The sequence below is a fragment of the Aotus nancymaae genome, unplaced genomic scaffold (genome assembly GCF_030222135.1).
Source record: "Aotus nancymaae isolate 86718 unplaced genomic scaffold, 86718_ANA_hifiasm-v0.15.2.pri h1tg000029l, whole genome shotgun sequence".
Taxonomy (NCBI): Eukaryota; Metazoa; Chordata; class Mammalia; order Primates; family Aotidae; genus Aotus; species Aotus nancymaae.
The window spans coordinates 71,266,740-71,293,623 of NW_026988442.1; the positions used below are offsets into that span (position 1 = coordinate 71,266,740).

The window sequence follows — 26,884 nt, forward strand, 5'->3', positions numbered from 1 at the left end:
CCAGGTGGGCTATACTGGGATTTAACAATAGTTATCAGCCAAGCAGCCAGGACAGAAATCGAGTGAATCTCCTAAAGGGGAACCTGTTGCCTTGCAGGTGGCATATTTCTGCAATAGCTACCAGCACAAGGGAATTACTAGCCTAGGGAAAACTGGGCCACCTCTGCAAACTCTGTGAGTCCAAGGAGTGTTTCAGGGGCCAAAACCCTCAGAGACATACATCCAGATATTCTTATCCAATCTTTCAGGTTCCCAGGTTTTCCAACCAGGTCCCTGGTTTTAGTATTGCCGATCTGCCTTTGCTGAACATTTAAACCTCTCTGGAGCTCTATTAGAGCCCCTGTTTGCTTTGCTCAGCTGTGTCCACTTTTCCACTGCGGGAGTTAAGGGCCTCTTTGTAATCTACCAAATCTGGCTCTCACATTTAGTCTTAACTGCTTATTAACAGCTGTCAGTTTTTAAATTATCTGTCTGCAGTGTGTCATTACAATGTAGCAGTAATCATCCCACTCTGCTGTCTTTATGAGAATTGTTTCCTTTATCTTTTTCAAAGGCATGACTCATTGCACCTGCAAGGATGCTCCCCCTTAGTAAGATGTTTTTTCACGTCACTTCTCATGAAATCTGAGCAATTGCACATGATGTGCATGGGTCAATCATTGCCCCACATACTACTCAGAACTGTGTCCTCTTTGACACCTGCTGGGGCATAAGAAAACCAAAACTAGAAGCCGGTCTTACTATTCATTTTCTCAGCCCACTCCTGCCATCCTTTGTGCTAGCTTGGTCTTTTGGGAAACAGAGTCAAGACAGGATTAGATATGTAAGGGTTTTATTGAGAAATACACCCGTGAGACTTGTATTTGAGGTAGATCTGAGCTTATGAAAGATAGAGGGAAGGAAGTTAAGTCAGGTAGAAAAAGTCTCAGGCTGTGGTGAAGTTTCAAGAAAGTTTCAGCAAGGCTGGTGGAGAGTCATTGTCACCTGTCAAGCCAATGTTACCTGTCAGGGGAGCTCCACATATTGCAGGAATGGGCCGCCATTAGTATCTCTGCTTCACACAGTAGTTAGCTGAGAGCAGGATTATCACAAATGTGAGGATACATTCAGAATACAGAAGCTGGGACCATTTCTCAATTATGTATCCTAAAATTAGAGATCATAGAGGCTAATATTCAGTAATAAGGGTTATTCTGGGATGTTGGGCTTTTACTGCTAAAATCAGGAGAGTCCTGGGCAAACTGGGATGGTTGATCATCCTAGCTGTGACTATTTTATCACCGTCATCATAATTAACATAGAATAAAATCCCAAATTCTTAGTACTAAAAGCCATTTTCTCATAACTAACAAACTAGATACTTTACACAAATCAATTCATCCCTCCAACCTGGTTTCTGACTCTTCTCTATCATTCTCTTCATATTCTAATGAACAGCATGCTTCCTTGTGCCACATTCTGAGTGTTTCTTCCAAGTCTAATCCCCAAATTGATGTAACCTTTACCTTTTCTAGATTACCATTCCAATTTCTGCATATTTCTTTGGGGGAACTTTCTAATCTATAGTTATTCATGCACATTTCTTCTTACCTTTCTGAATTTCATTTTCCTAGAAAGCAAGATTCAAGTCTGATTTATATTTGTGTATTCACTATGATAGGAAAGGTTCCTTCACAGTAGCAGATACTCAATAAGGTCTGTTTTCAATTAATCTGCCCCATTGGATTGTCACTGAATTTATTTTGTTTATCATTCTATGAGATGTTTTCTGTATTGGAATTCTTAAGGTTAAGCAGGCATATTTCCAGAGCCTGCACACAAAAGGCACAGCTATATTTTAGGATGATGCCAGATAATCTACCTAAAAATTACCATATGTGATTTTATTAGGAATGATAATTAAATTTTACGTAAAGCAGATATTGGTGTATTTTGATTCTTTTATGTTGAGATGTAATTTATCCATAGTAGAGTGTTCAGATAGTAAGTTTGCCTTTCATTCAATTTTGATGAGTAAATAACAAGACATGGTGTCCCTCACTTTAAAAAGTTTCCTCTTCCTCCTGCCCACCTGTCCTCAGAAGTGATCCCCAATCTGATTTTTATCCCCATTGATTAGTTTTGCCTCTCTAGAATTTTATAAAATGGAATTGCATGATGTATATTTTGTGCCTGGTTTCTTTTAAGTCACATAATGTTTTTGACATCCGTCATGTTTTGGCATGTGTTAGTAGGGTGCTCCTTTGTGGCACTGAGCAATATCCATGTTGTGACTACACCAGGTTGTTTACCTATTTCTGCAATGAACGGTGTTTATGTTTGTTCTAGTTTTTAGCTCTTGTGAGTACTGCTTTGGTCTTTCTTATATACAACTTTCTGTGGACATAGTTTGTACTATTTAGCTTTAGGATCTAATAATCAATTTTCATACAAATTGAGTATTTAGATATCTCTGGAGCAACAAACAACAGGAAAAACTAGGGCATATATTACAGGATTTATATGATCACATTCTCCCTTACATGTGTTGTAAATAAAGTGTTATTCTGCCATACATCGACTAAATTTAAGTTGTAGGGAAGATGGCAGGTCCACTCAGTCACTCACAAGATTTCCTGAAGCACCCAAGATTCATTTTGAGTTTCGTTTTGTGGACTCCTATCCAATTATCTACTAGTTTGTCACTGTTTTTCTTTTAAGATCTCAGAGGGGTATAGCTCAAGGTAATACATCAGGAGGAAAGAATACATACAGACACACATACATGCACGTAAGTGCACACAAAGAGAATTGTTGTATCTCTACTTTGATAATTGAAAATATTTCAAGATAGCTACTTCAGAACAAGTCTTTGTCCTTGATCTACCCTTATTAAGATGTTCTATCACAAACTTTCTAAAAATATTTTATTGGTATTCTCACTGAATCAAAATTTCTTAAGAAATCTTGTTTTCCTTTTATCTCTCTGGGATGTATTTTGTTTTTTTAACTCTAAGCCTTTCTTTTTAACAATTAAATTATATGTCTTTTCATTTACCTGATAATGCCAGTTGATACGGGGTTCATTTTTTTTTATGCCCATTTCATCCTAGTTTTCTAATCTAATGTAATCTTTAACCTTTCTCAGCATGAGCATGGTTTAATTGAGGTGAAAATCATCCCTTGCTTGAACTGCTTCAACACTCTTTATGTTTTCAGTAACCCTGTTCCTGATTCTGCGGAGACCAAGAATGTTATTAATTCTAATATATGCTATCCAAAACCTAGCTCATGTAAATATGTTTTTCCTTCAAGAATTTTTTAAAGCCTGTTTCTCCACTCCTAAAACGGAAACATTGCAAGTGTTATAGTAGAGTTCGGTAAGGTATTTACTGAAATTGGAGTTTTTTAGTTTCCTTCATGGGTAGGATATTAAAAGTGTCATCCAAGTAAATAATATTAAAGATTAGACATATCTTTTTGATATATTTTACTATCATAAAGTTTCTGAATTTAGTTAGAAATGATAATTAAAATGGGAATTTCCTTTCACTCTGGTGAAGCAATTTTTAAAGATTTTACCATGGAGACTTTGAAACATTAAAAAAAAAAAAGTAGAGAAAAGAGAATAATGAACCCCTCTCATGTACCCATCACAAGCTTCAATTCATGACCAGATTGTTTCATCTAATTTAAACAACCCCCAGACATCACATAATTTCATTATTGAGTTATTCTAAACAATATGGGACAATACTATATCTTTTGATGTATGATTTGCCAAACAGTTTCGTGATTTTAGGTATTCAGAATTGCACAATTGTTTTGCTTTGAGTTTAAAGTCTATGGAATCCTATTTTGGTCATTTAACTTACATCTAATATATAATTAAATTCATTATAAGATGATACTGTGATCATAACCTGCCACATGATTTTAATATTTTGCCATATGAAGAAATATATAGTTTAATAAATGCTTATTGCTTCTTTAACTGATTCAATAATCTGCTAAAATATTGCTATCTTATTAAATTACTTATATTCCCAGCAGGATATTTTTTAATCTCCCTCTTCTTTGCTCTAGATAATACTATGTTAATAACTCTTATACTATTCACTTGATTCTATTTATATTATTGTTTATTGGATATCAACATTTCTTCAATTATCATGTATGGAAAGCAGGAGGAAGATGTTGTCAATGAGAACCAGTCTCAGTCAACCGGAAAGGCAGATGCATAAAACATGAGCTGTGCAATCTCTGTGTTATAGAGAGAAGCACGGGTTATCAGGGGAGCAACAAGAAAGATGGTGACTTAGACTGTGATAGTCAATAAAGTTTCCTGGCAGAGGAAAAATATGAGTCTTAATGTCTGAGTAATAGTTTCCTATTAAAGGTAAGGAAATGACAGGAGAAACGGTAAAGAGGTGAGAAATGACATGTTGTGTGTGTACTCAGAGAGTTGGGGCAGCTACAAACAGGCTAGTGCTGCTAGAGTCAAGACAGAGGCAGGGAAGTGTGTGAGACACCACCAGAAAAAGGCTAATGGTCTGAGTCAGTCTCTTCCAAGAGGGGAGCAAGGCACACACTCTGGGAACTGAATAACTTAATCGAATATGGGGAAGAAAGTATTATAACTGTTTGTATTTAATGTTATACTGTATGTTTTAAAGAGTTGTAGTTTTGTTCATCTTTCATAAATGTGTACCTGTATAATGGATTAAAAATAGATATCAAGAGTGAATGTTCAAAGTATTTTAGTCATCAAAAATGTTTGGATGCTATTGAAGTGGGTTGCGTTGCATGATATACTAAAGAACCAGAACTTCATTAAAGGCTCATGAGGAACTGAAGGACATAAATTGAGTGTTAAGCAAAAGTTCTGATTTGCATCTTAGTTGTATTATCCTGATAATTGTTAGAGTGTATTTGAGAAAAATAAAATTAAAGGAAGGTGACCATTTAGGAGGCTGTTGCAATCATTTAGAACAGAGATGATGAGAGCCTGGATGAAACTGTAGTGGTATATGTAGATCTAATAAATAAATAAATAAATAAAATAGTTAAAACCTGAAGGACTTGCTGATTGATTGGATGTGGTGGTTAGGTGAATAAGGACAAAAAAGGAATCAAGGATAGCTCTCGGGCCTTTAGTTTTCATGAAGGGGAGTATGTTACTCCCATCAATTGAGAAGATTGAGGGCAACTCTGATAGGTTCATTTAGTGACATGTTGAATCTGAACTTTTTTATTGTAATAATGCAGTCATGCGTGATCATTCATTCATCTAGCTTCTGTATACGTATGTCCGAAATGTTGCACTGGCTTCTGAGTAGCTAACTATAAAGAGAATATGGAGCTTTTTGACAAGGTACTCCCAATATACTTTGAGAAGCAACTGCAACCTACTATAAAATGAAAAGTAACATAGATTGCTGCCAAATACTTACAAGAGGGTGACTTAGTCTTTGGGAAGATTAACAGAGGCTGCTTGGTCACTTATGTGTCTCCTTTAATACACATGGCCTTCAATAAAAAGTGTTGATGTGGCCGGGCGTGGTGGCTCAAGCCTGTAATCCTAGCACTTTGGGAGGCCAAGGCGGGTGGATCACGAGGTCAAGAGATTGAGACCATCCTGGTCAACATGGTGAAACCCGGTCTCTACTAATATGAAAAATTAGCTGGGCATGGTGGCGCGTGCCTGTAATCCCAGCTACTCAGGAGGCTGAGGCAGGAGAATTGCCTGAACCCAGGAGGCGGAGGTTGCAGTGAGCCAAGATCACGCCATTGCACTACTCTAGCCTGGGTAACAAGAGCGAAACTCCATCTCAAAAAAAAAAAAAAAAAAAAAAGTGTTGATGTACATTTAAAAAATATTTAGCAGGAATTTGTTTGCAAAAAGAATCGTTGTGTATTTTTCTTTCCTGAAAGCCCAAGCATAGCACGTTTATATACTGTAATTTATTATCATAATAGCTGTGATTTAATAATAGTAAAGTCATGCTGGGAAATAATCATATTATGAGATTCCTATATATCTATGTGTTACCTGTGAATTTGGCTAGCCCTTATACAGTAAGCATGGGCAATTTTAAGTAATTTTTAGAGAAAATTATCTGTGATGGTAGCAACTATTAACATTAAACTTAACTTCACCTTTCTAAAAATATGGGATGCCTCTGTGCATCCAAATCAACGTTAACTTTTAGTTTAAAAAATCATGGATGGTGATGTTGAAACATACAGCAATGTCTGATTATTTTTAAGGAATTTTCTATTTCTGAATTTATTTCTTTGGATGAGATTAATTAAAATTAGATTATTCTCTCTCTCTCTCTCTTTTTTTTTGCAAAGAAAATGCCAACATATTTTTCTCTTCAGTTTTAAATGCAGAAAGACAATATTACGTTAAACTAAACCAAATTAAAACTTCAAAGGTACATGAAATTACTGTTTATTAATATCTATATATCTTATTTTGTTATATCACATACTTTTTATTTTAAAGTTTATGATAGCTAATACTTTATTATGTTTATTAAATGCTAGGTATTAAGTGCTTTAACACAGATGACTTCATTTAATCTTCGCAATTCTATTACTCCCATTTTGTCCACGTATTTGAACACCAAACAGAAAGGTTAAGTAACTTGCCTACATCATAGAGCCACTATTTAGCAGGGCTGTAATTTTTAACTCAAGACATCAGAACTCCATGTCTAAGGCTTTAGTCATTATGCTACATTCCTCTATTCATTAAACCTCTTAAGTAAGTTATTTTTTTCACCAGGGATGATGATGGAAAAAAATTCAAACCCATCTGTTGGGAAAGCCTCTATTTTTAAATTATGTATTTATTCTTTGTCTGATTTATTAATTTGAGGCATAGTTTAGAAACCGAGCATTTGAGGGACAAGATTTCTGCCTTTTACTTATTCAAAAATAAAAGTAAAATGGAATGGTGGTGTTTTCTGAAACCGGTTGATGGTCCCCTGAAGACATATTTATGCAACATGCTGTCTCAGTTTTGCAGCTTACTTTTGTGAGGCTAAAACAGAATAAATGAAAACAATTTATCCTTGGAGCAGTTATTGGTCCTTTTCTAATCTGAAGAAGACTAGAAGGTGACAGCCCATTTTGGTTCTCATGTGTTACCTGAAAGTCAAAATTAGCCACAAAAGGGCTGCAAGAACTGACTTAACATATGTGAAAAACAGCACAGTGCAATTCCTTTGAAGAGTAAAAACGGTATTGCTTAAGAAAATGTGAAACATTCTTTTCGTTACCTTGAGAGGAAACAGTTCAAAACCAGAAAATGGAATTTCTTTTATAATAAGTTGTTTAATGCAAATTCCATTCAGGACACAAAAGGTTGACAAGCATCTATTTTTTTATTTGATTAAATAGTAATTTAAAAGAGAATGTACATTATCTAAGGTTTCATAACATAGTACCTGAAGGGGATTAAGATATCTGAAACCTTTGAAGTCTGCAGATTTCATTTTATTTACTTACAAGAATGGAGAGCTTAGTGATTTGTTGCTGTAAGAAAAGTGCCCATTAGTGTTTATATTGATTTGCCTTTGTCAAAATGAAAGAAACAAATGTAATTTGTTAGCATTTTATTATTGAATCCCTTTTAATATAGACTATCAAGAACCTAGGTCTTTATTAATCTGCAAAATGTTGAAAAAATGCTTTAAAAAATAGAAATGAATAGGAAGTTCAACATAATTCCTGCCTGTACCGAGGCTTTGGATGGATTCTGAACTGGCTGTCATCATAGTTTATACTCATCACTCTGGCTGGAAAGATTTTTTTGTCCCTTCCTCTTATTCTGAAATTGACCACAGTTAGTAAATTGGTCCTTTATCTCAACTTGGTTTCAGTAAATTATTCTTGCACATCCTATCTAATCCAAATGCTACTCAGTCTTCAAGTATTAGAAAAAGCTTCACTTCCTCCATGAAGTAATCCCTGATGACCTTCACTGACCTTGCTTTCCTCTCAATTCTTAGAACTCGAATAGCCTTCTCCAGAGGTTTCAACCAGCATGAGATGGCTCAGTAGTATGACAAAAATGGGTGATATATGTGTGGAGAGATTGATCCTTAGGGAAGAAAGGCACAGCATGAATTGGTCTGAGATTTCAGGCCTGTCCCTTCTGTCACAAGCAGCCTTCTACAAGGAATTATTGTTCCACAAAAATATCTTTGTTTTCTGTGTGTTCTATTGTGAAAATGGCTAGAATGTTGCACCTTCATCAGTAGTACTAAACCTTTCTATTTCATTGCACAACCTACATGAACAAAAAAAGATTTCAGTTAAAATACAGGTTTATTACTAAATTACTTATAAATCATATATCTTATTACTGTATTAAATATGATTTAATATAATATATACACACAGATAAAAATTTTTTTAAGATGAGAAATAGAAAAATAGCAGCCAAGATTTTAACACTTTCTTGCATTGTCTTGGATTTTCTTGGTATTCTAGCCATTCTCTAGAGTGTGTATGCCAGACTTTGAAGTCAATTATCTATATGATTTGATATATTTAAAAAATATATATCTAATCTTGTTCCAAAAATGAAACTATGTAGCTTCCAAAAATGAGGAAAATGCAAGATGAGCAATTAAGATGTAAGGAAATGAACACAAAGAGAAAAATTAAAGAAGGGAAAAAATAAGATGAAACTAAAGATAAAATGCACATATTACACTTCTGTATTTTTGCTAGAACTTAAAAATAAATGTAATTTTTGTATTATAATAACCAGTACAAAGAGGGAAATATGACCAACTTCAGGGCCCACAATATCTATATAAATTAGAAGAAAATCAATCAAGGATTATGTATCTATGGCATATGACACATATGAACCACATATTTACCATATGCCAAAGGTATGACCTTTCAAAAGTCACCTTCTTTAATATATTTTTGGAAGAAGGAAGCTTTGTCATATCACTCCCACATTTTTCAATTGCCATGCAAACAGGAATGTAGCTAGCTTATTGAATGTGGAGGAGAATCAAAACAAAGTAATCTCTCTATGAGTTGCCTTGTGCTTTGGCTTGCTTGATTCATGCACAGATTGAAGAGCCATGATTTCTAAGAGATCTGTGGCCAATAGCATATCAGAACCAACTGCTAAGATTTAACTTTTTTTTTTTTGGCAAGTTAAAGTCTTCTTTCAACTGGAGAAAAACCTAGCCCCAAATCTGATATCCTCCCATAGAAGAACAAGTCAACCTCATCTCTCCTTGAAAATCTCTTTAGTAGTGAACCACTAATAGCAATGGGATTGTAAGGGGGCACGGCATGTGTGGCATTTCATAATTAAAATTTTCTTCACAAGATTATTGGCCCTGTTAAACAAAGGTTATTTTCTTTTTATCTGTACCTTTAATGAGTTAGCTAGTAATTCCCCACCTGTACAGTACTCCAGACTAAGTACTTTTTATTCTCTGAGTTGTGGCTGCCTCTTTGGTATTTTAAAATATTTTTCAGGGAATTCTAATGGGTAGCCATTTTAAAACTACTGAATTTAAACTATGCAAATGCAAGCTGGTTGCCACGGTTGAGGGCAATGGCTAGAAAGGATTTCTCTTTGGAAAATGGCTAATCAGTGAGGGGAGGGGATGATAAATTGAAATGAGAGGAAGAAGAAGAGGGAAGAGTTGGGGATATGATGTGAGGCTGGGACATGATATAAAACTGCTACTTCACCCCAGTGGCAGGTGTGGTCAGAACACCTTTTAAAATAAAGATAGCTAATTTTCAGTTCGGAATTTTTATGTCATTATAATAAATCTCCTTATGTCATGTTTCCAGAAATTCTATTTCACTGTTTGTATTTCATGTTTATATAAATTATTTTATGCATCAATATGGGTGGGAGAGTGAGAAGTGAATGAAGAAAAAGGTCTAGTCTTGGTGTCTGGGTTGAAATGGCACAGAACAGGAACAAAATATTACATCAAGAAACATGATGACTGAAAAATGTAGGATTGATACGAGAAGGCTTCCTTCCTCCAAAAATATATTTAAAAGAGTAATTTTTGAAAAGTTAGATGATGGTGGTTTAGATTAGTGTTAACTGTTATATTTGTCAAAATTTTTGCAATCCAAAAACAGATTGGGAATCATTATATTAGATAAATTAGAGGTATTAAGGCATTACATGGCTTAAGGCAGTTTTTGTAAATTTGGCAAAAATTTTATTTCTGGGCCTGCCTATTAAGCTCACTGATGATAAATGGCAGTAAAAAAATTATAAAGAATGTTTATATTTTTGACCTCAAAAGAGGAAAGGTATGTGCAACCAGATCTTCTGGAAGTGATAGTAAATAAAGACTAAGTAAAAGTTGGTAGTTGTGGGGTGGCAAGGAGAGGAATATTATTTTTTCCAATCTCAATAATTAAAACAACTGAAGATTCTGTATAAGCATCAGTACTATGACTTTATATTGACTTCATACAGTTATATGCTTTTTCTCTATGTAGCAAACAAAAGTCAAAGATCCAGCAACCCCAGAATTCTAACAACTTACTCTGCAATGCAATAAAGACTATATTAACTTTAAGTAATATAATAGGCACACATAATAGTTACATCCTGTAGAACCCAAATCTGAAGTTTGTCAAGAAATTTAAATTCACTTTATATAGAATGTTTCTCAAGTTAACACATAATTTTGGGATAAAGCACAGTTGTCTTTATTTTAAAAATATGGTATAGAGTGTAATAGATTCAATAATATGGAAACAAATAAATTAGATAAATTAAGCTAGACATAAACTTGTAAATTTTATTCTTCATAAATTGGAGCTATCCTGAAATTATTATTTGTGTTGTGTATCTAATTTGAGATTCTTTTTTTTAAAAAAGATTATCATTATTTAAATAGAGATAGGGTATTGCTATGTTGCCCAGGCTGGTCTCAAACTCCTGGTTTCAAGTAATCCTCCCTTCTTGGCCTCCCAAAGTGCTGGGATTATAGGCTTGAGCCATTGCACCCAGACAAACTTGAGCTTCTTAGTGAATTTTACATAAACTCTAAGAAAAGATTAACAGAACTTATTACTAAGGACTCCCTTTATCTACAAAATTTGCACAATTTTCTTAGTTAATAAACCTAGGAAAAGTAAGTCTAGATGTCAACCAGATTCTGACCTTCTGTGACCTCATTCACCAAATTACTATTTTAGGAACTTTGTATGCAAGAATCAGTCCTCATTACCAGATCTAACAACCAAGCTCATATCCTACTGGAAGGAATTGTTCATGGGAAAAGTTTGTTTAGTTCTTGTTGTTCTCCTTCTTATTTGTTTTTTAAAGGTAAAAAAAAAAAGTTTGTAGTAAGACTGATCTTTAATAAATTGTGGAGCTAACTTCTAATATTTGCAGGCTCACCAACTACGCAAATACTTTTTTTTAATCCAATAGTTATTCTCAAGTTAGGTGCTAGATCCAGAATAAAGCCGCGTTTATACCTAGTGCAGATAAAACTGGTTTCAAATTATCAGCGATATATCAACAAGAGAAAATATTAATGTAAGAATGTAAGAACTTTCACCCTCAATCACCAGTTACAGAATTTTAAGAAAAATCTTTTTCAAAGCTCCTTAGTTTAGCTTAATTTTCTCATATCCCTAATATTCCCTTTTAAATTATTTAGCAGATGAAAATGGCTATGACAATGAAAAAAATGGAGAAATGTGATCCATCCCTCCCTCCCCCATCTCCCTTTCCCCTCTCTCTCTCTCTCCCTCCCTCTGTCTCTCCCTTCTTTCCTTCCTTCCTTCCTTCCCTCCTTCCTTCCTCCCTCCCTCCTTCTCTCTTTCCCTTCCTTCCTTCCTGCCTGCCTTCCTTCCTCCCTCCCTCCTTCTCTCTTTCCCTTCCTTCCTTCCTGCCTGCCTTCCTTCCTTCCTTCCTCCCTCCCTCCTTCTCTCCTTCTCTTCCTTCCTTCCTTCCTTCCTCCTTCCCTCCTTCCTTTCTTCCTTTCTTCTCTTCACATTCTCTATAACTCCTTTTAATTCAATACTCAATAATTCTCAAAATCTTTTCATCTTCAAAATTTTTGCCTTGCCCACATTGCACTTGCTACTATTTGAATAATAATAATAAGAAGAGGAGCTATGAATGTTTACAGTATTTTGATATTCCCAAAGCTAAGGTTGGCTGTAATTATTTTCACCAGAGTTGTGGTTATTTGTCTTATTATTTTTTCCTCCTAGATTCTCAGACAAACCAAAGGACTAAAGCTTGACAATTTATGAGGACTGCTGTAAAATATATACCTTTTACACATATAATATTTATAAAAGACCCATCAGAAAAGCAAGTATATTGAGATTTTTCTCTCAAACACTCTCAGCATTGATGAAGAAGATGAAATAATAAACTTCCTTTTACTATTTAATAATAAACAGCTTATCTTGCTCTTACTGTTACTAATAATAAACAGATTATTATTAAACAGTAAAGAGAAGCTTTACATTCTAAAGTTATTGCTTAGTTGAAGCTGGTCATTTGCCCCTTATCTGGTAAGGTAAGCACTATCAGCAAAGGTAGATAAGCGTGTTGAGTCAGTTTCTGAAAATAAGAGAATATTCAGAATTTCTGGTCTGCCCAATGGTACTAAGAGGCACTAATGGTTAAATTAGCCAGATATGAAGTGGACGGTAGAGTTCAACAATAGCTGAAAAAAGTATAGATTATAGATTATTAATTAGGAGAGCATTGAGATAATTAATGCATTAAAATAAACCCTATTTACTGAAGGTACTCTCATAGGGCTCAGCAATTCTACCTCTGGGTAGGTACCCAGTAAAAATGACAGTGTATGTCTCTTCTAAGACATTGAAAAGAAAGAATGTTCATAGCATTAGTTATAATAGAAATTGAACATAACCTGAATGTTCAAAATGGATAAATAATTTGTGACATTTTAACACCATGGAAAAGCAAGATACATTCAACAGAAAAGATGAATCTAACAGTTATAATTTTGAATGGAAGAAGTCAGGCCAAAGACTACATGCTGTATTTTGTCATTTATCAAAAATTTTTAAATAATACTACTCTATGGTGGTAGAAGTCAAAATAGTGGCTGCCCACTAGGGAAGAGAAGAGATACTGACTCTCAGAAGACACAGAGGAGCCCTGTGTGATGCTGTCAGTGATCTATGTCTTGACCAAGAAAGTGGTTACATAGTTGTGTTCCATATGCAAAAGTTCATCAAACTGTACACTTAAGATTTATACACTTAAATATATATAAATTTTAAATTACTAAGGCATGACAAAAAGAAAAACAATTTGCCTCAGAGGGAAGTCTCCAGTAGTATGTTGAAAGTACATCTTTGATCCATTTCAACACATTTATCACTAGATTGAATAAAGCTGAAGAAAACCTACTTATCAGATTTGTGGATATCACAAAAAGTTTCATTGTGTAACATATGATTTTTAAAAAATGTCAACAGGTAGGATTCATGATCCCATTTAACAAACTGACATTTAATGGAATAAATGTAAAGTCCTGTAGTTTAAAAAGAAATGTGGCATAAAAGTAATGAGTAGCATGTTCTGGGAAAATATGCTTTATCATTTTTAGAATCAGACAGACACAGCTAATTAAAGTGAGCAAAACTACAGGGGAAATGGAAGATATTCATAACAGCTAAAATTGGACTGAACATTGAGATAGTGTTGCACCTTTATGTGCAAGGGAAAAATAAAATCTTAGCATTAGAATATTATAGCTAGAAGAGATCCTAAAGGTTCTGTAAATTCTGTCTTCTATTAGATATTTAAATACATATAATTTTTATATGCATATATTTATATTTTAATTCATATTTATCTAGGAGGAAAATGAGGCCTAAAGAGAAAAAGTAACTTTGTGAAATATTCATGATAAATGCAAAACCGTGACAAGAACCCAGCCCTAGACTCCATGTTTTCTATCTTGTTATTTTATCTTCCTAGTGTGCTGGTGATTATTTTAGGACAGAACATCATGGTAAACTCATATATTATATTTTACCTGGCTTATTTTAATATATTTATACTGTTTTCTGAAATAGAATTTACATTTAGGCCAGAAAACATAACTCTGAATTTTCTAAGACCTAAAAGCCCATAATAACACAGAGTAGTGTATTTTTGCAAAAGGTGGTCAGCAAGTGTTTGTTAATTCATAAGGATACAGACAAGGATGAAAGAACTTCAAAACACTTTTATTTCCGTTTTCTTATTATCAGACAGAGTCCTGCATGATTAGGTCTCTAAATACCCAGGAAAAACTTTTCTCTCAAATTGAAAAGTGTAATATTTCCAAAAGGTCTTTCTTTTGTTTTACAGATAAGTATCATTATGGTAATATGTGGTTTTCCCTTTAATTCTGACTTTAATGATAATTGTAATGTACAATAGCTGGCTGTCAGTTTCCTTATATGGTAATTCTTAAACATGGCTTCAAAGACTCATATTTGTCTTATTGTATCTGTGGAGAGGTAATTATAATTGTTATTATCTTAAATTACAAATTCTGTTTTCCAATTCTGTAATTATATTAGACATAACCAGATTACCATATGTCTTAAGATAGTTTATTTTTAATTTTACTCTGGAATATAAACTACTTGATTATGGGATAGTGTCTGTTATGATCACCACCATATTTTATGCCTACAATAATTCTTAGCACAAACTAAGAATTCCATAAGTATCTATTGAATATAGGTAATTAAAGTTAAGAAATATCGTATTTGGAAATAAGTATCAGGACACAGTTATGAAAGTCTTCTCTTTCTATGTTTGCATCTATCTCCATTTTGTATCTTTACAGTTTGTTGTAAAATGTTATTCTGTTTCAACTTGATTCCTTTCCTAATTAAAACATGCTTTACCTAATTTGTCTTTATTTTGCAGGTATTTCCAGACATTAGAAAATGTGTTCTTATATCTTAGCAAATATTTGGTCTAGTGTGTGTTTGTGCAGGTATACAATATATAGGTGAAAAAACTGTTAAGAAAAAGGGATTTGAATATGAATGTGTGATTTAATTCTTCTCTACTCTTAGTTTTTCTTAATGCATCATCACATGATTAATTTACTCACCAATTTCCCAAATGTACCTAGTAGAAAGGATACAAGAAAATGTGTTAGTTTCTCAATGCTGTGATCTCATGGTCTTGACCATTTAAAGATAGCCTCAATATTATAAAGTGTCTACAGTACATGTGACTATATTGAGAAAAATTGGATCAGATGCAGTTCTTATCTATGACATATTTAATGGTCGAGTTCTAGAAAGAAATGCAAAAATGCAATTTCAGTTAAATATGACAAAGATATGTGCAAGACGTAGTGGTCTATATGGGAAGGAATGCTTTATGATTATATTGACTATAATTTTACAGTGCTGATAAAACTATTAGAAAGTAATATGAAATGAAGAGGTGCCGTTTTTTGTTGTAAAGATTGTCCTGATTTTCTTCTTTGAATTCCTGCAAAAATACTTGCCTGTATGACTTATATGCTGCTTATCTTACACTATTTCTAGTTGTTGGCCATTTCTCCATGTTCACACCTTCTGTTCCTTAATGAGCTAATAAGCATTTTTATGTCAAGAGATGTGTTTTCTTTATATCTGTCTCCCAACCAGTTTTTATACAGCATATCATATTACCTTATTACTCACCAAATGCTTGCTTTGAGCTTATGTGCCAGGAAGTATTCCAGGTAAGCAGGAATAAAGCTGCGAATGAAATAAAGCCCCAGCCCTCACAGAAATTTCATTCCTGTAAGACAAAAGAGACACTCCACAAACAAACCAATACATATATAATGTGTTTGATAATGATAAGTGCTACAGAGGAAAATACGTTTTGGTAACGGGGGATAGAGCATGTTAAAATGATAACTTTATAGAATAGTCAGGAAAGTTTCAGCAAGAAGGGATATTAGAGCTAAGACAGCTGAGATATCTTGGGGAAAACATTTAAGACAAAAAGAAAAAAATAATGTGAAGAATCTTGTACCGAAGAATGTTTTAGGAACAGGAAAGGCTATCACTAGAGATGGGTAAGTGAGGGGAAGAGTAGAAGAAAATTAGGCAAGGGAGGATGGCAGAGAGTTGGTAGATTATGAAACTGATGGGAAGGAACTTTAATTTTGCCTTGGATGAAAGGGGAAGTGACTATCGAGTTTGGAGTGAGATGGCAGGGAGAAATTCTTATTTATGTATTTTTTTTCCTGTGGGAATTTCTTCATTCCAACTTATTTACATTTTAAAACTATCTCTGTATCTATACTTTTCTAAGTGGCAAAGCAAGACTTATGTGGAAAGGGAAGTACAGGAGCAAAAGTGGTAGCTAGGCAACTGATTAAAAGGCTGTTGCAAGACTTTCGGCTATAGTGGTTAATAGGGGTTTGGGTTACAACATGAGTAGTAGACAGTGTGAGGTGGTTGGATAATGGATATGTATTGAAAGCAGAAAAAATGAACAAAAATTCTTGGTAATAGGTTAAATATGAGAGCATCTGGTGCTTGATTGGATGTGGTGCTTGTGCAAACATAATCAGGACAATCTGATGTTTTTAGTCCAAGAAACAGAGGATGAAGGTGCCAACTATATCACACCACCATGGAAAGGGGAGTTGTCAGGCAGAAGACTTTGAGAGAAGCATGCTTCATTCAGAATTTTCCATTGTACATCAAGATTGTCTTATCTACATACAAGAAGAGAAATAAAAGAGACAGTTGGACATTTGGGTCTAATGTTTAGGGAAGATGCAGTCCTTATACATGACATAGTTAATGCTCTAGTTAAAATTAGACTCAACATATAATGCTTAATATTTATGCAAAAATAAGACTTCTTTTTGTTGATTGATTCCCTAGTTCAATAAGGAAAAAATGTTAATTGATGATTTTACAAAATGGGAAAATCAAACAAATCTTTCCTTTCCAGCCATATGTTTGGCTAGGGTGTCTCTGCTCTGCCTCTAGCAATTGTATGTCTGACTTAACCATTGTTGAGAACAGGAACTATTTAGAATCTTTTCCTGAAGAGGTTAAAGTAAAGACTATATTTCATTTGAAACAGAACCCCAAAGCTTACTGATAAATGGCTTTATTATACTAATTGCATTTTCTTTATTTCCATAGTCTGTCAGTGTGCCAGAGGGAAATTTTATTGGTCTTAAAGGATTTGTTCTTCAAATGGCCATGTAGGTCACAACACAAAAACTTACTTAGTTGCTGGCAAATTTATTATTTAATGATTCATCCCCAGTGTCTTTCTGGTGGCTGTGTTTAAAATCATTGGTCTATAATTACTACCCTTTATGCATATGAATACACATATATTTCATTTATAGTCTTTAGACACAGTTTTCATTCAAATATTCAAAAAGCACTCTTATTTAAAGACTCTGTGATCCCATAGAAGAATTCTTCAAGTATTCTTAAGCCCATTTGGAAAATGAGAGTTTCAAAAATAATGTAAGGGTCTCGTAGTTGACATTTGAGAAACTAGTACCTTAGAAGGAATAATTGTATGATAAGGCATTTTTAAGACTTTGTACATTCTGGATGGCCTTATCTTTAAAACATTCTTATTTAGTTGAAATGCTCTTATGTTTTCTTCTGTCCTCTCTCTACTTTGAAGTTTTGTTGAGTTGATTATCCCTAGTAGTATTCTCTTTAATAGGAGATTCAGACACAGGTATCGTTGTAAAGAGAAAAATTGTGATCCAAAATAACATGGTTTGGAATCAAGGCTCCAAATTCACTCGGGATAAGAATTTATTGAGTTCAAATAAGTAGAAAAATTAATAAAAACAATACAATAGATTATTTCTATATTTCAAAAAATACTTGAAATATCATTTGACTAAAATATAGATTATTTTATGTTATTTTCATGCTTTATTTTATGCTATTTATATTAGTAAATCATCCTGAGAATACTTATAATCTAGCCAACCTATGATGATATCCCAAAAGATATTGTTGCAATATAATTCTAAACCATATATTGATAACTTTTATAGTGTGTGTATGTATTTCTTTTTTCCGTGTCTTATCCATAGAAAATGATACCATCTACTGGACAGACATGGGCTTCAATAAAATTAGCCGAGCTAAAAGAGATCAGACTTGGAAAGAAGATATCGTTACCAATGGCTTGGGAAGAGTGGAAGGGATAGCTATTGACTGGATTGCTGGTATAATCCATGGCTTTTTCTCTTTTTGTTACACATCTTTTTTGTTAGGGGATCAAACTGTTTCACAAAAAATGTCTTCTAACTTGTAACAGTTTTTTTTTTTTTGTACTTCTAGCCACAGGGGTAATAGTCTCTTTTGCTTTTGGCTTCACTCCTAAGCCTTTGGATAAGTGTTTTTATGTAGAAGTAGATCATGTAGTGTTAACTTTGCCCAAATCTCCTGAGAGCTCCATAAGGCAGGTAAACAAAAGTGTTAGAAGTTCTCTTTTGCCTGAAGTCAGTAGAAAGTTAAAATAGGTCTCTTTTTTAGGCAGGAGAAGTTTCAACTTATTTTTACCATGTAAATATATCATTATATACTTTAAATCAGAGATGTGTGAGATTAGGATTTGAAAGTATTTGCATATTAGTTTATTTATAGCTTTCTGTTTAGGAAACACATTTAAAAAGAATGTAGGAAATGAACAGTTTCTTGATAGTTATGTGAATGCTCAGAAATTTAATTTCAATCATAACAAATATGTAATTTTTCTCTCACGATTGTATTATAAACACCTCTATTGTTTTTCCTAGGTAATATATATTGGACAGATCATGGTTTCAACTTAATCGAAGTTGCAAGACTCAATGGTTCTTTCCGTTATGTAATTATTTCCCAAGGCCTGGATCAACCAAGATCTATAGCTGTGCACCCAGAGAAAGGGTAATTTTAAGATTTACATATAACTTCCAAGTCCTAAGTGAGTTTTCTAAGTTCTATTGAAAAAAAAATTAATAATTACCTTTAGCTGTAATGTCTGAGCCAAAGTTCAAGAATATCTTACCTAAGCAGAAAAAGTGTTTATATTCACTTTGTTCATATCTTATAGCACATATTTAAGTCACATTTATTATGTATTTCTTTTATATGTGTGTAAATCCAAATAAAGGCACTAACGTGATTCTAGATTCTCAATTTAAGGCTCTACCCTAGAATTGTTTATATAATTAGATATTTGATTATTTATTGAATGAGTAAAATAGCCATTTGATAGGCCTCCTTATTTCTAAATATTTCTAAAATCTCAATGTTCATTTGTATGTCTATCATTGTCAAACATGTTCATCGAAAACTTTTGTTTTCTTCTCCTTCTATTTCACTCTTTTTTTCTTTGTTTGTTTTGAGTTCTAAATAAGTATAACTACTTCTCTTGACATTTTCATGGGATGTTTCATAAGCACCCAAACTGTACATATATAAAATTGAAGTGAATTTCATCTGCCACCAAGTTCTGCTTAGCTTTTCTTCTAAATGTCTATTGTCAGTCCACCACTCTCTATCTTTATTTTTATTCTAATTAAATTTGATGTTACCATATATACTGCGATAACATCCCAATTGGTCTCCTAAGCTCACCAAAGCCTAGAGTGATTTTTTAAAAGCATACATCTGCTTACTTAAAATCTTTCAAGGAATTTCTATTGCTTTATGTGTAAAGTCCAAAGTTTCTGTTATGATCCTCCTTAATCAGACCCTATAATAATTTTCAGTCAGACGCTTCTGTTACTGTCTTTTTCCTTTCTCAATCTCTGTTGTTCTTCTCTTAGCTTTTTAAATATGTCTTTTTCTCTTCCACTTCCAGCCTTTGCTAACCTCTTCCTTTTACCTGCAAATGTTCTTCTATTTTTATTTTGTTAAATTTTATTTAACCTTACTTGGCTTTGAAAATAGTTTAGATTTTTGTATGATCCCATAGCATCTAGTACTTTTATTTTATACATTATTTATACTAGTATTTATTCATTTGTCTAGTAGCTATATGAGTTTTTGTTTGTTTTAGAGAAAGGCTCTCATTCTGTTGCCTAGGCTGGATGCAGTGGTGCAATCACAGTGTTGGCTGTAATTGAGTCACCATGCCTGGCTGTAATAAATTATTACATCCTTAAAAGAGAAAACTTGACCAATTGCTTGACTGTGAATCATTATTCTAATTACAAGAAGGAATATAATTTGAAAGCCATGAAATCCCATAGGTACCCTGGAATTGAATGTTTAGTTTGTTTCTAATAAAGAATTTATTTGCTTTGTGGTTGCAATAAGTCTATTTATATTGTACAGAACCTCTTGTGTCTGGCCTATTATAGATTCATACAACTCAATTTAACAAGCCTCTTGCTGCTACATGTCAATCTGTAGATTGCCTTTTCATTTGTTATTCAAACCCGTTATAGAACCTTAAGTTGATATTCCAGAGCTGCTTTTTCTTAATTATCTGTTATCGCTCCATATCTATCTTACCATATGACTATACCTACTTGACTCTAGCTTGATTGAGAAAATTAGGCAAAAGAATCTTCATATACTCTACTTTTTATCATTTTATTCAATGAACATTTATTGAGTGCTAGGCACTGTAAGCCAGGACATGTTAGCATCCCTCCATGTCATCTTTAGACTTCAATTCGATACATCTTGACAAAATACTAGTGCATATGAAAGACACTTATAGATACTGTGAAGTATGCTGGCATGAATAAGATGCTGCATCTATTCACAATGAGTTTTCTGTTTAAACTGAAAATTTAAACAAGTACACATTTCAGTTAAAGGACTACTGTCACTTTGTAAAGACTTTTTTTCAGGCACAATAAAAGACTAATTGATCAGACTCAAATTTAAAGCTCATATCCAAATGTCATGTTGAAGTAATAAGTTTTAGAAGATCAGAATAAAATTATCTTGGGTTTAATGCAAAGTTAATAGCATATAATTTGAGCAGCTAGTAAAAATGAGGGTGGTAGCAGCAATAATAGTGATTAGTAGAAACTTTATCGAGGAGACTTGAAGGAAAAGGAGGTTTCTGAGATGGGGTAGGTATATATTATAAGAAGAAGAAATAGAATAATTAAAGATTTGATAGTGGCAAAGCAAAAGCCATCAGCAAGAGTATAGGTACTTGAGGTACATGTAGGGAAAAGCAGGTGATGTGCCTGGAAGACAACTTGGGTCCATATAATAGCTGGTAGGACTCCCTGTACGTTTTTAAAAATTTGCCTTGGTCACACTTTCTCCAGTTTACCAAGTGAAATCCAAACCAGTCCTGAGCCCTCTCTCCTCAGCCTTCCCCTTAGCCTCAAACAACATATAGAAGCTAAGATCAGAAGTGTGACAAAGGTTTATTGAAGTTGTAACATTCTTTAACATAAAGAATTCTTAAGAATGGTAATTTATCATCCCCGTGGATAAGAGAAAAGTGTTGTCCCCTTGTCCTCAGGTCAAGTAATGGAGAGAGCTACAGACATATATGTAAGAGGGAGGCTAAAATAAAAAGAAAAGAGCAGCAAATGAAAAAATAATTGTATATCTTTTTCACTGCAAATCCCAATGCCAAAAGGAGTCAGGGCAAAGTTGGAGAGAGGGAAGAGAGTGTGCTTTAAAATCAATCTTAACTGCATGATACTGTTCATTTAATGGTAATTGGCTGTGAAGTTATGGGATCTTTCTGAGACAGCAAAGTTTGGAGAGGAAATACTCAGTAGAGCTAGATGGAATCAGTAGTTGGATAAATATAAAGTCACTTCTTACTTATTCCAACAGAGTTCAGACTCTGGAAAAACTGTGATAGCATATGAGGTTATCCAAGAAAAAGTGTCCAAAAAAGAAGTCTAAGAACAAAAATGAAGAATGCTTATAGTTAGGGGATAGAATGACTAGGAGAGAGAGAGAGAGAGAGAGAGAGAGAGAGAGAGAGAGAGAGAGAGAGAGAGATCAGAGAACAAAAAACCTAGCCATTCTGAGTCTTTGGAAAATTGCTGAACTGTGAAAGTCAAAGGAAAAGCATTTAAGGAAGAAGAGTGTGCTAGCAGTGAAAAAGTCAGGAGAGAGAAAAAGCAGAAAACAGAACATGTAACTGGTGATCAGAATGGTGTTACATATATTTATCAGTTTCAAAGATGAGTAAGGACAGAAGTCAAATATAAAGAGTGGATAAAGGAATAATTAGAAAGTGGAACTAGTGTTTACAGAATAAACTGACAGAAATTGGATGATAAAGGGAAAGAAAATAAATAGAAGATGAAAAGATTGTAGGGTATAAGGTTTCTCTTAGTATGGGGATATTGCAGATATTCGTAGGCAAAATGGAAAAAAAAACTGAATGGAAGAAAGAGGATGGAAATGAATTTAAAGGGGAGACAAATTCCAGGGAGCATACGGGGAGCCTTGACAAGGAAGAAACAATAGAGCAGAGAAGGAGGATTCAGAGACAGAAAGCAGAGAGTCAAGATTTGTATCTTATGCTAGGTATCCCAGAAAGAGATTCTAGAATTAGAAGTCAACTCAGGACCTGAAAGAAGTATAGCCAGTCGAAAAGGGGAAGAAAGAGATCAGACAAATACTTAATTTTGAACACAATCTTGGCCTCAGACTGATTCCTGGGGGCCTTCTAGAGTGCAAACTTTACCTCACAGTAATGGAACTTGGTATTCAGATTCCCAAGTAGTTAGCCAGTGGATAAAGCCCACTCTGGGAAAACAGACACCCCAAAATTTCTGAATGTCTGCACTAGTGAGAGAAGAAATTCAAGTGCCTCAAGGGTAATCCTCCAAAGAAAGTTGTCCATGTGAGCTGTTAGGGACAAAGGTCATTTGAGAGCTCAGAAATGGTAAACAGCATCTGAGGGTATTTATATCGAGCATGATGGTGTCCACTACAGTTTGGAATCATCCACATTTAGACATTTACTTTTTACATTTGCCTTTGTGATATTTCTGTACTTCTTGGTCTCAAATGCCTATATCCTTTTAGTTAATGGGGAGGATTAAATGAGGTGGGTGCTAATTCTCTTCCTCTTCAGAGACAGAATGAAAGAAGAGACAGAATGTGGAGATCAAATGTATTTTAGAGCTTAAATTCATGAAACTGAAGAAAGTCACAACTGCTAGTCTTTATTTCTAAGGTTAGCAGCTTTAAGTGAATAGGTTAAGTTTTGCTGAAGCTATTGTAGTAAATATTTTCCACCGTAGTGAATCAAAGAATTTTCAAGCAATGTGAGACCAGCTGGGATGGATTTCTAGAATATAAGCAGAAATTTCATATGACATTGAATTATAATGCTTGCAATGTAGGGGTAGTAAAAAAAAAATGCACAAAAAGGAGCAAAAGGTTACAGATCAAAGTTGGCAGTTGTAATGGGTTGACTTTGAATTACCAATCTGGAGGTGAGGTCTACAAGCTAGTGATGGAATAGTGGGAAATCAAGAGTAGACCAGGTTAAAAGTAGAGAGATAAGGTACAGCTGGCATGAGTGATCAACATAGCTCTATAAATTAAGAGAGGGTAATTCTAGGTAAGTCCCTGGAGCAATAAAAATGACGGACTATGAGCTGGAGTGTTCATACGTTATAAAGTTCCATAGAATGTCAGCAGTGGAAGGAGAAGATGAAAAAGCTGCCAGCCAGTGGTAAAGCAATAAATAAATGGTGTGTAATTGTGATAGGTGATAATGAGGTAAAGGAAAATGGAATATGTGGATTCATGCTGTAAATGTTTAAGTGAGCATAGCTTTGGAGAAAGCTTTCTTTCTGCCTTAAAATGACTTCTCTACTTTTATTCTGTTTACAAATATCTCCTCAGACATTTCATGCAAAAACCATTCTCTTCTATTTCATCATCCTTATCTTGTTCCTTTCAATGAAGCCTTTCCTTTTGCTTCCAAATAGGCTCAGGTCCTTCTCGTTAGAGAACACATTACTATTGTCATTACTTTCCATATGTTTTCTTCTCAACTTCTCAGAATAATGATCTATATCTATTATCTCATCATTGAACTACTAAAATGAGTTTCAGCTTGTTAGTATACAGGAATTTCTAGATTTATTTGCAGTCAAATCCAGAGATGATGACTTTATATTTTTTGCAGGTTTTATACCATTTGCCTTCCCTGGGACAGTTTTTCCATTGATAGTCCATCCAAGAATTCGTTTTCTTCTTTAGCCTTCTCTGACCCTGCATTTTCTGGTTTTATCTGAGGCCCCTTTTATAGCTTCTGTGAACATTATATTTGATTCTCTTTCTTCTCATTTAAGGCTTTGTGTGCCATTCTCTCTTTTATTATATTTATCTTTTAAACTCATCTAATCTTATGATTTTATGTAAATCATGCAAATATAGTGAATATAAAAATATAAATAAATATATGCAAAATAGTTATAAAATATCATCTTTATCCCTTTATTTATATTTCTGATATCCTTTAGAGTTATTTATTTGAATGTCTGTCACTAAAACTTAACATGTCCACCTACCTCTCATCTGCTACCTACCTTTCTTAAATACGGCATCTCTTTTTCTGTTATCACAAAAGAGGTTGAAACTTTAGATTTTCCAGTATTTTTTCTTCACCTATTTCCATCTGTCAGCAAGTCCTCTCATTTCTTTGCTCCAGATATTTGTCAGATTTTTTATTTCTCTCCATTGCAACTACAAGCTTAGCACTGACTCAGCAGGAGGATCTCAGTAAATATTTTTGATTTCTTAATTTTGAGTCCTCAAAAGCAGAATTGCATTTGGGTCTACAAAACAAGAAATCTTTGACATATGTAGAAATATTTAAATATTATTTTTCTCTACACCTTTATTTCTTCTTGAAAACATTTTAAAAATATTAATTATATTATATGGATAAATATTTTTCCATGATCATAATTGAGTAGATACACTCATTTAAATGTTAAGCTTATTTCCAGGAAATATTTATTACTACCTGGGATTATTATGGATACGTGTCTCCCCATACTTTTTCCACGTGTTTATTGTCTTGAATTTAGAGAGACAATAAAAGGCTTAAAAATGAAGAGTCTTGTAAAATTATTTGAACCTTGATTTCCAGGTAATATTACATAGACATTTAAGTATCAAAATTTATATCATAGGAATACAGTACAGTACTTTAATATTCTGTTTGAAGCTAAAACATGGCAGATGGTATTGCCAAGGGAAAATGTGAACCATAATAGAGTCAATTAGCTGAATTCAAAACATAAACATGCCTTGAAAAGTGGGCATGAATCCTGTTTTTGAACAATAGAGACTTGAGCTTTTTAAAAATGTAGCCAAATGCAAAATAGGAATCATGTACATCAATGATGGATGAAAGAAGTTGTTTAGTTTAGCTTAAAAAACAGTTTCTTTCATTTATCATTGGCTACTACTCTTCTCCTCATCTTCCTTCTCCTTCTCCTTCTCTTCCTCCTCCTCCTCCTATTTCTGGCATCACTTGCTTTGTAAAAATTGAAGTGTAATAATTTCCTTCATGCTAAAAAGTCATTGAACACTAACAACAAAAGATATGTAGGAAGTCACTTATGATGTTAAAAATTCTGGTTAAGTTCCCATAGCATATAATCTCTAATGGAAACAAACATATTGTGATTTTGTTTTATTTCCTTTTAAGCACCAAAATGTATGTTGCCTCTCTTAACTTAGCTCTATATTTCTGTGACTGTGAATAATGTGCTGAAAAGTTTTTCTTTCCATGGCAAATATTCATATTGACATGGGATCTTGCTGTTCTATAAGTACATATTGTCATATGGTCTTTGATTATGTATATAGTTTTACAGTATGCTCACCAATATGTAAAAGGTCTTGGTGGATAGTTTAACACCTGTTAAGATAACAACAGTGTAGTATAGTTTAATACCATCTCTTAGAGTATATTTTACATCTTAAAGCAAGGTAACACATATATAAAGGAAATTAAATAAATTTGATTTACCATAGGACTCATGTTGGGTAAGATAGATTGCAAGACATGGAACAAATTTAAAACTTCTTTATAATATTTTGATAACTCTAAGTCAGCTCATGAGCTCTAGAAGTGTAGGCTCTAGGTGGCTAGATGTTAGATATTTGGCAAATTTATAGTTATAGGAAAATATCAAATATATATTGAATATACAAAAGTGTATAAACATGATTTTTGCAAGAAAATGATAAATGTGAACAAGCTAATATTATATATATGTACATGTGTATGTTAAGTATTTGTTTAAATGAGAAGATGGGTAATGAGGTAGGGTATAAGTACATATATAAAATGATAAATTAACTACAATATGATATAATAAATATAATGTGCTATGGAATATTATATATGTGTGTATATATACACACACACAGACATATATATATATATATGGTTTTGTTTGTGAATAATTTTTGCTTCTCCAGTGTGTGCTATCCATACACATAGTAATTGTCCTATATAATTACTCAAAATTACAATGTAGTAAATCAAAAAAGACTCAACTATAAACTTAAGAATAGCAGACCAAGAAAGAAACAAATTTAAAAATAAGTTAAATAATGTTGAAGCTTAAACAGCAAGACTAACTCAAATGACCTATATCTTTATTTGGCCTAAAAGAAAAAAATATATATTTCTGAAGTTGTTTACAGGAAAGACCACATTTCTCACCACAACACTGCAACATTGTCATCATTGAAGCCCCTATATTTATGACTTAAAGAGACTAACAAATTTTAAGTATTTCTAATCAACATCTGTCTCAGATACTTAGTTACCCATTTGCCTCTGCCATTAAACAATTAGCTTTATGAGGGTACCTAAATCCAATTTATTTTGTATTATCAACTCCCAGCACAT

General features: G+C 33.5%; 1 protein-coding gene across 1 annotated transcript in view; it reads left to right on the forward strand.

Moving 5' to 3' along the window:
- LRP1B (LDL receptor related protein 1B) overlaps positions 1-26,884 on the forward strand; it is a 1,560,879-nt gene that overhangs the window by 1,093,164 nt on the left and 440,831 nt on the right. The window contains exons 37-38 of the mRNA XM_064382912.1: positions 18,102-18,236; positions 18,810-18,939. Of these exons, the coding sequence (XP_064238982.1) occupies positions 18,102-18,236; positions 18,810-18,939 (265 nt within the window). The remainder of the gene's footprint in view (positions 1-18,101; positions 18,237-18,809; positions 18,940-26,884) is intronic.